Below are 14,562 nucleotides of genomic sequence, written 5' to 3'. Positions count from 1 at the left end.
TAGTTGTGGAACTCCTCTGCATAAATAGTTGATAATACTGTTGCACTCCACAAAAGGCCTTTAGGGGACATTTGCACCTATAGTTTGAGTTTTGGTAGTGAGAAAAGGATATTTTGCCTTGGTATGTTACCAGATAATGTGGTGGCTGGATTTTCTTCAACTAAAAGTCTAAGATCTGTGTAATCAGAGTTGGTTATGTATTCTAAGTGATTTTTCTTAGGGATACACATGAGGTGATAGGGAGACAATGAAAATGGAGGTGGAGGGATGTCTCTCACTTGTCATTTACAGAACTGTTTTGCGTGGGTTTAGTGCTTTAGGAGAGATTATGCTCATCAATTGGCTCTTTTCTAGAGATCAAGCCACTGCTGGTGCCCCATTGAATGGCAGCCAAGTGGACCCACAAAGCTTTCTGAAACAAGAGCAAGATGATGATGATGTTTGTTCAATAATAAAGGCTGTTTATTTAGTCTTTAGCTTATCTAAGACTTGAGATAGAAGCCTCTTCTTTACGTTTTGCCCACATACTTGGGTAATAGGTTCTGCTTGTTCCCTTGCTTAATCTACCAAATACCAGCAATTAATGAATTGCTTAAGAGAAAAGTCATCTCCCTGAAATATATATGTACAGTTGGGTCATTTTTTATTCTCAGGAAAAAAAGGTTTTATTTTCATGAGCTTATTTATGCTTTCCTTTGCTTTCTGTGTTTCCAGCTCATGATTTCAGATGCACAAGCAATGATACAGAGGATACTGAGCTACGATTTATCACCTGTCAGTCTTTATGGAACCAGATCAAATCTGAAACAGAGGTGAGTCTTGTGCTTCACACTAAAGTGGTGTTTTGCATTTGTAACAATGCTGCTTGCTTTTTTGTTTCTGGGGGTCTTTTTGACATACTTAAGAGTGTATGGCAGTTAGTTAAAGCAATGGGAGGGCCAGAAATATTGACTGTCTAAAATATAAAGTAGTAATAATAAATGCATCAAGTACACATTACTTGTAACCACAGAACTGTACACTTTTTGCTGCTTCAAGCTGCTGCTTCTAAGCTTCTCTTCCTACTAATTGTCTTTTTTATTAACTCCTGGCATACTGCTGTTTTAGTTCAGTTAATGCTTGCCAGCCCTCTGAGGATTTTAGACTGGTCTTGACCTCAGTGTTCCAGAATTCATACACAGCAGCCCAGGATTCACAATGGATTTATGTGAACATAACTGCATGGATGTCAAATATGGAATGACACCACTGCAAATAGGGCCTATTGAATTAGTATGGATGGTGTGAATGGGCTCAGAGTTAATTTCATACTGAGCTGTGGCCTCCTGACAACAGCATGCTATGTTGTGTGTTACATGGTATGCTGTTGTTGTGTCCCTATAGCCAGCTGGCTTGCAGTATAGTATGAATAATTGTGGCATCAGCTCTCTGGCCACAGAGCAGCACACAAGTTTCCCAGCATTGTCCTGGGGAAGGCTGTAAGAAGATCGGAGAAAAGAATGATAAACAATTCTTATCTCCATTTGCTGCACCTGTTGTTGTGAACATGTGGAATGTGTTATGGAGATTTGTTTACCAAAGGATGGTTTCTTAATTGGCCAGTGGTGATGGTGTTTGGATTTAAGGACCAATTGGGTCCACTTGTTCGTGACTGTCCATAAAGGCGATGGGTTTCTTAATAAGTGCAGAATAATAAAGTGATTGATCAGCCTTCTGAGAATCATGGAGTCAATGCTGATTATTACCCAGCTGGGGATGCCATGTTACAACAAATAATTGCTTCCATACAGCAGAGATTTCCTCCCCTCCTCTATTCAGTGTCACAGATTCTGGGCAAGTGTTCCATATTCCTCTGCTTGCTCTTGGGCTCTACAGACATCAGGAGAATTTTTTTTCCCAAAGTTTGTTTTGTGATGTGCAGTAGAAGCCAGATAGATGTAGCTTAAAATCTGGACCCTTGGTCTAAGCTCATGAATTCCTCTAATTTCATTCCTACCCTTGTTTTCTTTGAGGCTATTAGGAGTTTTCCAGATAATTTCTTCTGGTCTTACTCTTCCTGATGGAAGACAATTCCTTCTATACTGACATATTGATATGAGCATTTTTTTTAGTGTTTGAATTGCCCATGGGCAGATTATCTGCAGTTATTTCTGTTGCTACACAGAGAATTTTCTTCATACTTCTTCTAGTGTATCTGTGATATCTTTCCTACTGAGTTTTGAATCATCATCCTTTTATTTCACTGTTGACAAACATGGAGCTGATGGTTGTTCTTACATGTAAATCAGTGTGACAGTTTAGGTTGGAAGGGGCCTTAAAAAATCTCTAGTCTGAGCTCCTCTAAGTAGTATCATCTGTGAGGTCAGACTCGATAGGTGAGGGCTTTAGCTAGTCAGGATTTCATTTCTTAGGTGTTTTCAAACCCTACTGTAGCAAACCTGATCCATGGCAGAGTATGTGGGAAGCCTGTGGCTTGCTGGTTTGGGCTTTTATTCTAGGGATTCTGGTAGTGTGCTAAGGAAGCCTAGCAGGACATTCTCCAAAGGCTTTGCCAGGGCACTGCTGCCTGGTGACTTGTTAGCAGGCCTTGTGCTTGCACTGGTGTTTTCCTGGTTCTCTGCCTGAGGTGTTCAGAACAGGATTTACCCTCCAAGGCACTTTGTTGTAGAGCACTCTTGGCCTTTGTATGTCCATCATAAACTGTGCTGTGGTTGTGGCAGCACCATCTGTCATCTGGTTATGATGTCCTTTCATACTTCCCACAACTGAAAAGCTGACCAGAAGTGTGGCAGGGACTGCTCTTTGTTTTTGGAAGGTGAATTTTGGACTTTTTTTTTTTTGCTTCAGTATTGCAGTTTTGACCCGTACTGTCAGAAGTGGCCTTGCAGATGTTGTTATGATAAATCTTATCAAGGGCTTACAGAAACATTCTTCTGCTATGAGGCAAGAATTTGTTCAACTAGGATCTGGGCTAGCAACAAAAAAGCAAAGTGCAGGGCTAAAATACAGTAATTTTTGCTCTAATATGAAGATAGTGGTTTTCAGACCACATAACAAATAGTCATGACAAAACCTGGTGTCATGGCAGTAACTGAACTTGCAGTTCTCATGACTTTTCTGGAGTGAGAATACCATGTAGGTGACTTGGTCACTTGAAATGCAGAGCAGCCTGGTGAACTTTCTGGAACATTATTAAAACAATGCCAGTAACAAAGTTGTTTTGACAAGAAAAGACTGATGTATTTTAAGAAAGGTAGGTAAATGTGTAATGCTATGGCAGAATGAATTCCATTGTCACAAGTGCACAGTGGAAGAAATAAAATGTACTGTAATCATGCAGAGTAAGAATTCAGGTTCTTGTTAGGTCAACTTAGCAAAAACAGTAGTGATCACAGGAAGTTTAGGGTTTGATGGAATCTGAAACAGAAGCTCAGATTGTTAAAGGATCTGTGGAAATACAGAAGTTGTTACAATTGTGTTATAATGCTCATGGTGTAAATTCTTTCAAAAAATGTCATGTTACAATTTGTTCTGAGTTGCTTAGGATTTATCAGGTGGGAGTTCAGAGCTGCACAATCAACAGCAGAAGGGGCAGAAGAATATTCCTCAATAAGTGGAGGATGAAAAGACTACAATTATTTTGTGTACAGTTTTATCAGTTGTTTAGGAGACCAACAGAAGCTCTTCTGTATTATGGAAATGGAGTTCAGGCTATTGAGCAGGCATCCGGGAGATGTGACTGTCACTCTTTGATAGTGGCCTCTTCAGTGCTGCTAGAGACACTTTGCTCAAAATCAAGTTCACAGCTGTGTGTGTCACTTTTTTGTTGCTAATAAATCTTGATGATGATTTCATTTGGAACAAGAGTTCAGTCTTGTTTCTAACGTGTGGTCTAGAGTATATATTGATATCCTGAACTTCATAGTACAGGAGGGTTTTTTGTCTGCTCTAGCATAAGGCATATCTTGGTTTAGGGACAGATTTTCAAAGGTACATACATAAAAAAAAAAAAACCACAAAATGCTACTGACATATATTTGCCTTTAAAAGTTTTATCTCCCCCCATTTTCTCTTACCTTTTTGTATGTTCCTGTTTATACAGAAAGTAATCCTGAAATGTCACAAGACAGTGTAGCAAACATAGGAATCACATGGTTTAGTATTTTTTCCTATAAAACATATTTAATGATTTCCTTTAATACTGTTTTTACTTCTTTCATCCCGAATTAGATTCAGAGGAGTGGAATATTTGCTCTCATTTAGATCTCTCAGGAAAATGTTTGCAGGTGTTTTGTAAGGTGAAAAGGAAGAATAGGAATTTCCATTAACATTGTTCCAGCAACTAATTCTATTGTTTTTTTCTGCCTATGTCATTAAGGCTTTGTCAGTATGTTGTTTTTTCCTCCTATCTTTAAAGCCTGTGGTGTGAAAACACAGTTAAGCTCACTTACTTTTCAAATTATTCTTGAGGCACTTGACCAGAGGTTCTAAGATGGGAAATGTCTGTTTGCCACATAGTTAATAAATTAGTGTGGTTTATAGATCACAGGAAAATTTAAAACCCTGGGGTTTAAGGGTTAAAGATTATGCAGGAAAGGAGTAGAAAAAGGAAGATGTAGTGGTGTTTTCACATTTTATAGATGAATTCTCTCTGTGTATGTTTGCAGCAAATACAGGAAGACTTGAGTAAGCAGTTACTTGATAATTTGGTGAGTTTTTTGAGCCGGTCTCATTCTGACTTTCAAGAGAAGACAACAGAATGGACTTGCAGGATGAAGTTCAGAGAAATCCCTACTGCAGCTCTTGTCTTAGGTAATTTTTTTAAGATATTTTTTTGTAATGTACATCTGATTAAAACTCAGACACATGAAAGAAACTTACTGAGTCCCAACAATTACCATGAGCAATATGAGCTTCAAACATGTCAACAGAAGAGATTGGGCAGGAAGAAGGAAGTCAGATAAAACCTCCTTCCCCTTTTGTTTATGTTGCTTAATAGTCCAGAAAGTCAACAACTCCCCTACAGGTGTCTCTTAAGCAGCTGGTAGTGATTTGAGGCTTTTTTGTTTGAGGCACTGGAGATAACTTTGATTATGTCCCTGTTTTTGCCACCAGCATGCTTGGTGGTTTCTACAACTTAACCATGGAAATTATATAGCTTCTGTATTTCTGATATGTGTTCTTGCCATGCATCTTTGCATGTAGGAAAGCAGTGTCTTTATCTTGGGAAAAGAGCACAGAGGGGAAAAAATAGCTGGAAATGAAGTTAGTGAAGTTCTGAAGTACTTTTTTTCTTCCTTTCTCATTTCATTCAGAGGTTTGTACCTATAAATCCTAAACCTGATTCAAGGCAAGTTGATTACATTTTCAGTGGATTATTTTAGTGAAATTAAAATCAGGCTTGTGCTTCAAACTTACCATGTAGGCACTAACAAAGAGTGAACAGTACTCTACTTTTATAGATAATAGAAAATTAAAAACTATTGCTTCAAATATTTCTGTGGATAAAGTTCTGAATTGCCTCCTGGAGGAGTTTGTTCTATTTTTTCCTGTTGATTAAGGATATTAACAAAGGCAGTAAATACTAAGTAGTTCATAGTGAATTCAGACTAAGTTTCACAGTAATTTACAATAATTTTCCTCTTTACGTGAGCCAGGAGAGGATCCAGGTATGGATGCAGTATTCTTCTAGAGAAGGTGAATTTAACTTCTTGTCTGCAGGCCTTACATGGCTGTGGATGGCTTCTGAGGGATGTTAAAAAAACAGTCCTGCTTCTTGCAGGTTTGCACCCTTGGAAAACTTTCTTTAAAAAACCCCACCAAGCTATATGAGGACATGTATTCACAGTGACTCCCTGTTTCTCTTAATCAGGGACTGTCAACATCTTGCGCTTGTTTTTCATCTTTCCTCACAGCTGATGTGATACTTTTCATTCTTTCCTTAAATATTTGAGGTATCTTCTGGTTTTTGTCTATTGTTCAATTTATTGTCCAATCACTGTGCTCATGAATCATGGGAAAAATGCCCTTAAAATTTTGTCCTTATTTTTTTTTCTAGGTGTAAATGTTACAGATCATGACTTGACTTTCAGAGGTCTCTCAGATGTCCTTCAGGATAACATTACTCCTTATGTAGCCTTGCTGGAAGCCAAAGATTGCCCAGGTAAATACTGCAATAGTATAGCTGCTTCTTTTGAATAAGGTAGCAATCAACTAGGAATTCTGGCTTTTGTCCCTAAATGCAAGAGTAATGGGGAGGGATCTTGAAGACTTTCCAAAGATTTGCTCAAACCTGCAGAGTAGTAATGCCTACTGTATTTTTAGAGGTATCCAATTCCATTTAAAACACTGAAGATCGAAATGCTTCTTAGCTGTAGCATAACAGTTAAGAACATGCTGCTTGACGTATTGCACGTTGATGTTGCAGATTGGTTTTCTTCTTGTTTAATTAGACAGTTGATGTCTGCATTCCACTTTATAAATGCATACAATCACATTATTTAGTGAGAGAATGGGCAGAATAAAATTGTCCCTTGTTCCTTTTTTATTTTTTAAATAAAAAGATTAAAATCACATGTGGCAGCATCCTCAGTTCTGTGGAGTGGCTACCTTACTTACTTCTAGGTCACTCTTAAAAGCATATGGCTGGAGCTCAGGTAAAGATGGAAGACCAACATCTTAACCTCAGTTGTTGCATGAACAGCATGCATATCATCAGTGCTTTCAGGTGCATTCTGGAGAGAGAAGGAGAATAATTAGAAATGTGGAAAATAATGAGTAATAACTTTGAGTAGTTTTTTATAGTATGAGATGGAGAAGTGTTGCCAGATAATCAAATGTCTTTACCATGTTTCTAAAAACGTTTTGTGAAGGCATAAAAAATCTGATGCAGAAGCTGATGGGGCAGCTGATGAACTGTGATATAGAAGTGGACTCACTGGAAGATGAGGACTGTGTGCAGGCTTCACAGAATAGAATACGTTGTTCAATGCCTTCTCTTATCAGCTGGTATGGCAGTGTAACAAAGGTATGTTGTTGGCACATTTTATCACCAGTTTATCAAAATGTCTGACCTTTAAAACAGAAATTCAATAACTCAGCTTTGTGTTTAAAACAGAAATTTAATAACTCAGCTTTCTGTGAGAAAATGCCAAATGTTAATTAAAAAAAATACACATGATATTGAGATTATTTGAATATAATATGTGACACACAGAACAAATGTGGAGGTTGTTACTGATGATGTATGAATGTCAGAATTCTGAAACACAAGCAAGAAGCACTATTTTATCATATCTTTAATTGGGAACTGGAAGCTTAAAATGCAGTATCAGCTTCATGCCAGATGCTTTTCTTCCTGGAGTGCTGAGATTTTTTGTTTATTAAAACAAAATTTTACAGAAGTACAGCCATCCAGGGCAAAGGTACTGTATTAGTGCTAATGGGCCATGATGTCATCTGCAGCCCACACTACATTGGCAAGCAGTAAGGAAATAACTTTCAAAATGTTTTTGTATCTTTGTATTTGCTAAAGCTATTGAAGTTTTAAGTTTTGTTTCTGTCATGAATACAAGTTACAGCTGATTTTCTCATTACTTCATCAGAGCAGTGTGATAAACTAAAGTGTACTGAGTGCATGCTCTTTTTATTACTGGGTAAAGATATAGAAAATAAGCAATGTCTGTGTACACAATTCAAATTTCCCTCCTTCCCAACAGAACTCCACCAGTTCTGTCTCTCAGAGCTATTCTTGTCATTGTTGGACTGTGTGTTTAAAATCTCTTTATTCTTTGTACTTCATGCTGTGCCAAACAGAAGGAAGAAAAGTGGCAGTTGTAGGTGCAAATAATAAATACAGCTCACAAAAAGTCAGTCATGTCAATTTGGAGTATTGTGATATAGATATGATTCAGTCTTTTTTTATTTTGCTGGCTTCTGTGTATTAATGTTTAATTAACGGCTTTAAAGAAAACTGATTCTGAAACTCCAAGCAAAAAAAGAAATTCCTCCTCTAGACACTGGCAGTCTCCTCCAGTTGTAGTCATATTCAAAGACATGGAAAGTTTCACCACAAAAGTTCTTCAAGACTTCATAGTCATCAGCAGGTAATGTGACTTGAACTTTAGTTCTTCTACTCCTTTACCCATTTTCTATTTGTAGCTGTTTTGAAATTTAACACTGAGGCCAGTGAAGCATTGGAATCAAATATTGATGCTGCTTCTTTGCAGCAGTGATTGAGCAAAAAACTACTTGCTAGATTTTAGAGGTAAATTATCCTAAAGCTAAACTTGAGACTGTGAATCAGAGTGTCTTAAGGGCCAGGTTGAGATAAGGAGGGGCTAGTTTAATTCTTCACATAGTAGGGTTTACTGGTACTAGTTGTTACAGAATTTCTGAATGTGAAACTAAATTTTTAAGATGTTTAGATCTTTTACAATTGTTTGTAGAGTGTATTTTTGTGTGACTGCTGAGGTAATGCTGCTGCTTAAAGGTCACTAGCTTACTAATAAGGGTGTATATAAAACTTCCCCAGCTGGCCAGGATCTGTAATCAGCAGCTGACTACTTCAGGTGCTCCTGTACTTCTGTTCTTTTTAATGTAATCAGTCTTCCTTAATGTAATCTCAGGCATGCTAATCAAAACCTCATGCTGCTCTCCAAAAACAGCATCATGCACTTAAGTCCCCCAGTTGGAGCTGTTAGAATTGAGGCTGCAATTCCTCAGCAATTCACTTGCTGTGCCAGCAGCAAGAAATTGTATAGCTTGTGTTATTATCTTCATCTCAGTCTTAAACATGTTCAGTAATAAAGGTGAAGTGGATAAATGTGAGAGATTCCTCTGATTTGTTAATCACAAGTTCTGATTCCATTTTAAGATTCTCTAAGGTTATCAACAGTGGACAGTAATATATGAAGTTTATTGTTTTTATGTTTGTCTACAGCAATTTCTTTTGAGGAGTTAGAGAAACGAAGTAATTGTGGGATAACAATTAAAATCCAAAGTCAAAAAGTTGCTGTGGCAAAAAAAAAGGAAAGGAATAAATCCACAATTTTAACTTAGAAGATATTTAAGATAGCATATTTTGTACCTCCTTGAAACTATTAAAAATGGCAAATAATGATGACACGATACTGAAAACACTGTATTTTGTATAAATTGTATGCTGTCCTCAAGGAATACACATTCAGCCCTGATTTTCAGTTCTAAAGCAAATACTAAAAGATTATTTGAAGAGGAAGATTAAACTGGAGAAGTTGGGTTTTTTTTAAAGTGTAATTGGAACACAGACATTGGAGATGTTTTATATTTATTTTGAATTTGTTAAATTGTGTCAATCTTGTAAATTTTCGTGGCTAATACCTATTTAATGTATCTTCTTACTTTTTCTTTGCATCTTTGAAAAAGGCCTATTATAAGACTCAGTTCCCTGAATATAACTTTTTGGGAAGGTAGGATCAGCACAAAACTAACTGAAATGATGCTTTTTGTGCCACTTTCTGAAATTTGAATCTGAAAATGGAATTTCATTTTCTTATCTACTTTAGGGCTTTAAATAGCATCCTTGCTTTTTTAATTTTATTCCACACCAAATCCTCTTTTGGTTTACTGGCAGCAAATCTTTTAATTTACCCCTTTCTGCATTTAAACTCAGTGCTGTAGTAGGAATATAATGCATTTGTTACACAAGCTTCTATATAAACTATTTCTTTTTTTTTTCCCTTCCCCCATTATCCAGTCAACATATCCATGAATTACCTCTAGTGCTGGTTTTTGGAATTGCTACATCACCAATGATTATCCACAGACTACTTCCTCACTCAGTTTCATCTCTGCTGTGCATAGAGCTTTTCCAGTCCCTTTCCTGTAAGGAGCACCTGTCTACTATAATTGACAAGGTAATTCCCTTTCTAAATAGAAATGAGGAATATATGTGTGTTGAAGCACAGTTTACATGTGTGGCCTTTAAATGCAGGTTTGTCTGAAGGTTTTAGAAAGGACTCTGTTCCTGAGAGCTGTGGATTTCAGATATTTCTACTTGCAACTGCAGAGTAGTGCAATACTGAAAGCTCCCTTCTCATACTGAGACACACATACACACACCTGCTTTCATCTTTCATTTGCATTGCCTTGTGCAATTACACTTTGACATTCACACTTCTTCACTGGAGATGAGCTGTGATTTCAGTTTTACTTTGTTCCAGAAAAAGATAGCTTTGAAACTTAGCTAAAATTCTGAAAGATAAAGTTTAGCCTGAGCTTTGCCACCTGTCAGACATTAGCTCAGTTATCCATATGTTCAAGCCATATATAAATGTTGTGCCTGTGGATTCTTGGTAGACCACAAGATTTCCAAAATCTCTGTTGCACGTGCTGAAAATAGTGGTATCATTGTTTATTACAGCAGTCTCTGTTCTATTTGTAATTTTACAAAAATAGCATTAAGCAAAATTAACTTAAAATGTTGTATTAGTGGAAGATACTTACAAAAATGTGGTAAAATAATAAACTGAAAATCAATCTTTGCATGGATATTTTAGTAGAAATAAATGTTTTTAGAAGCTGCAGTGTATTTAGTATCTCATTTAGTTGAATGTTAACACACACTAAGAGTTGTATCAAGTTGTATATGTAAGTTTTACTGATTTGAATTCAGGAGAGAATTTCTGCTATGGCTACTTTTAATTTTTGTCTCCCTTCTAGTTGCTTCTGACATCTCGGTTTCCCTTTAAACTGGGAGAAAAAGTTCTGCAGGTTCTCATCAACATATTCCTGTACCATGATTTTTCTGTCCAGAATTTTATCAAAGGATTTCAGGTAGGCAGTGGTAACAAGAATTCAAATAATGATTGTGAAAACAAAGGGTAATTACTAGGCACTGAAAGATTTCTTAGGTCCTAGTACTGCTGAATTGCATGAAAAAATATCCTTTGGAAACAGCTTGGATCTGTGAACAGATGGGTATTTTAAAATCTTTACTGATAAGGATTTAAGGGCAGACTTGTAGGGACCTGTATGAAGAAGCAAATAAAAGCTTACTCTGCCACAAAACCCACAATATTTTAAGGTTACGTTTAAAAGGGTGACCTGGCTTAGTGGGCAGAAAGAGCTGTATTTTGCTATAGATTAATTTGTAGCTTTCTAGCACTGCTGGCTGAACACCCCAGTTGTGGTCATCTGTACCAGCTCCTCGGTCTCTGGTTTGTCTTGGTGTGAGTAGGCTACAGCAGTATTTCTTCCCCACTTGAACTCCTCTGGCACAATTTGTGGATGCACATTTCCTGCCTTTTCAGGGAAATAGGAGCTGCAGAGTCATTTACTTGGTGCCTCAGGAAGGTAATACTTGTGCTCCAAGCAGTTGTGTAGCAATGTGGCAGTTATATTTACCCTCTCTCAGGAGACAAAGTGGAAGAGCTCAGGGGGTTTCCAAAAAGAGTCTCTACAGAGCATGATATTTAAGTTTTTATTGTCTTGCATAGTTCTTCATATCTAGATGTATTTCTGTGTCTAGGTCTCCTTGTAGCTTTTGTGAATTGCAGACAAGAGTTCTCTGAAGAATTTGTAGGTGCTGTAACATGTTTTAATGCAGGATTGTGAAATGGTTTTTCTTCCTTACCTAGTTCCATGTGTCAGCCTGCTAGTAAAATATGTCCTTTTCAATGTCATACACATTTAGAACTTCTCTGATTTTCTGATATATAAGATTCAATGTGGCCAGGAGAAATATCCTGGCCATAGTACCTCTTCCTGAAGACAGACTTTTGTGGGCTTTCATAGGTTTCAGTTCCTCTTATTTGAAAGAGTCAAAGTTGAGTACTTCTCCATTGGCCTGACATGCAAATACAAGTTTTAGACCTAACACTGTATGGCTGTGTCCATGTCTGTTAAAAGAATTCAAGGATGAAGCAATTTCAGGTCAGATTTTCAAAGGGATAAAAAGAAGAGATCAGCATCATGTCATTACATCTAGGTGTGATGTGACATAAGAGGGGGAAAAGGCTGAGGTACTGAAAATGAATAGTACATATAGCAAAGAAGGTAATTATGTGACTGTATGCAACTGTATAATCAATGGAATATTTATGAATTGTAATTAATTTTTTTAAAGGTGTACCATTACTCCATTGTAGTATATGCAATGTAGTAGTAAGAAAGTATTAAAAGGTAGATATAGCAGGGAGATTTAATTGTTTTAGCATCCCTAGTTCTTGGTTTGTTTTTCAGCTCTGTATTGTGGAGCACTTCTATTCCCAGCCTCTCAGTGTACTGTGTTGCCACCTGGTAGACATTAAGAAGAGAGTTTATTCTTTATCACATGATCAGTGTGAAAACATTCGGAGACTGCCCTCTTTTAGAAGGTAAGGGTGGAAATACATTTCTTGGGCAATCATGTATTGATTTGCTTTAAAAAATGTTAAAAGAATCTGTAAATGTGGTTCTGTGAATACTGTAGCTCATTTGTGCACATTTCTATAGCAAAGGTAAATTGATCAAACAGAAGACATTTCTAAATAATTTCAGGAAACCTTAATGTTCTAGTGTAGAACAGCTTCTGTGATAATCACTTGAATTTACTTTTTTCTTCTTCTCGTTCTATACACAGAAACAAGTTATTCTGACACATAACCATAAATCACTTTTGAACTTGTTAAGCTGATTTGCAGCATCATCTCTAGGGTTTTGGAGTGGCCTTTCAACTTGTTGGATTTTACTGTCCTTTTTGAATCTTTCCAAAGAAAGATACGTATTTCTTAAAGCAGCATAAGCATTTTAAATGTTTTTAATCCTGGGATCTTCCTTTACATTATAATTTTATGTTGATTTTTATTTTTTTTCCTGCCGTAAGGTATGTGGAAAAACAAGAGTCAGGAAAACAGATTGAACTGCTGACAAATGACAGCTTCTTAAAGGTAAAATTTTAAGAATGTCTTTGGAGAACAGAAATAGCTAGCCCAATGTATCACTTTGTAGAGCATAATAAAATACAAGACCAAGATGTATAGTTCTGTGTAATATCTTTCATACAGAACATACTGTGCTTTGTGACCAGTAGTGAGGAATTAGGATTGGCAGGTCAAAATTCCAGATCTCTAGGGTTGCCAGGTCAGCCTTTATATGAAGCTGCACAACTTTCTTACATCAACCTTTAGCTATGTCTAGAAATAAAACTGATAAAAAGAAGGATACAAGGTTTATTTATGGCCAGGTCTTCTCATGCTTGCCCAGACTGACTTTCTTGGAAGGTCAGTTAAGTGTTTGAAGAATGTGTAACTTATCTTGGAGGTTATTTCATAAGCTTTTAATCCTTCATAGCCTCTACATAGTTGCTGATTGAACTCAGTAGGGCAGAGTGTGTGTCCCAAGGCACACATTCACCCTACACCTCATTCAGGATTAAAACTAATTTGTTACATGTTTATCTGAAGCTTTGCCAACTGGTTGAAGTCAGACTACTACTATTGTGAGCTGTTTAGGAATTCACCAACAAAAATCTGTTGGTTATTTTCACCATCTGAGCCACTCCCAGTAGCAGCATTGCTGAAGGTCAAGGGTTTCTCCTGACTCTTCATTTCAAGTATTTGTAACCTGTCAGGCAAATGGTACTTCCCTGGTGTGTAAGGCCTTTTCAAGTGTGAAGAACAATGGTAATGGCTGGAGGGGAGGTTAGGAGCAAGCAATATGGCAAGTACAGTTACAGTATTCAAGATGAGATATGATTTTACATCATTTTATGATCCATTATCTTCATTGGCAAAAATAACTTAAGCTACAACTGTTCCCTTGCCCTTCATTCACACCTGCTTTGAAAGCTGAATAATCATCAGCTTAAAAATTATATGTTTTCAACCTTACATGTTTAATAATACACCCCTTATTTCACAAGCCTCAACTTTTAACTTTGGGAAGGAAGCTGGAATTCTCCTACTTAGGTGCATATGATGCTTCTCACAGATTTTAATTGAAGACATTTGTTCTAATCTCCTCAATAGAGGTGGGACCATTACTGCCTTGCCAAGCTGGCAGAATATTCTGCCTGCTGCATTAATGAGGTGCTGTTTATTCTGATGTCATACTAATCTGGTGTCATGGCCAGCTTTGGAAACACTTTCAAAGTCACTTTAGTAATCTTTCACATGAACTTGATGTTTCAGCACCAGGTCACTTTAGTCTTCCAGCTTAGCCCCTACACCTGCAATACACTTTATCAGCCTCATTTATATTCCATGTTGTTACCACTTTTTAAATAAGTATGGGAAGAATTTCACCTATTTAAAATTATCAGTTTTAAAAGCAATTTTACATCGTAATTATTAACAAATCTGTCTGAAATGTTCCATGGCAAATTTAATTTGAAAATATGTAAATGTGGCAGTCTGTCTTTTATCTCTGTTCTGGAAATAATAGTTCATAGTCTTCTAATGACATTTTCAAACTCTTCTAAAATGGATAATGCCTTCTAACTTCACTTTTTGGCAAAATACATTGCTATTTATTTACATTAACTATGTATGTCTTGAGCTAGGACCAAGATGAGGGAAATACAGATGTGTTAATGTTTGGGGA

At 36.8% G+C, this 14,562-nt stretch overlaps 1 protein-coding gene across 5 annotated transcripts in view; it reads left to right on the top strand.

The window, feature by feature from the left end:
* Window positions 1-14,562, top strand: part of ORC3 (origin recognition complex subunit 3) — a 34,872-nt gene that overhangs the window by 3,486 nt on the left and 16,824 nt on the right. For all 5 annotated transcript variants that reach the window (XM_053938287.1, XM_053938288.1, XM_053938291.1 and 2 more), the window contains 9 exons: window positions 715-812; window positions 4,668-4,812; window positions 6,059-6,163; window positions 6,873-7,027; window positions 7,969-8,105; window positions 9,737-9,896; window positions 10,702-10,815; window positions 12,223-12,356; window positions 12,845-12,908. In XM_053938287.1, the coding sequence (XP_053794262.1) occupies window positions 715-812; window positions 4,668-4,812; window positions 6,059-6,163; window positions 6,873-7,027; window positions 7,969-8,105; window positions 9,737-9,896; window positions 10,702-10,815; window positions 12,223-12,356; window positions 12,845-12,908 (1,112 nt within the window). The remainder of the gene's footprint in view (window positions 1-714; window positions 813-4,667; window positions 4,813-6,058; window positions 6,164-6,872; window positions 7,028-7,968; window positions 8,106-9,736; window positions 9,897-10,701; window positions 10,816-12,222; window positions 12,357-12,844; window positions 12,909-14,562) is intronic.

Source organism: Vidua chalybeata, chromosome 3 (genome assembly GCF_026979565.1).
Source record: "Vidua chalybeata isolate OUT-0048 chromosome 3, bVidCha1 merged haplotype, whole genome shotgun sequence".
In the NCBI taxonomy this organism is placed as follows: domain Eukaryota; kingdom Metazoa; phylum Chordata; class Aves; order Passeriformes; family Viduidae; genus Vidua; species Vidua chalybeata.
The sequence above is the reverse complement of the archived record's forward strand: the minus strand, read 5'-3'. Positions and strand labels throughout refer to the sequence as shown.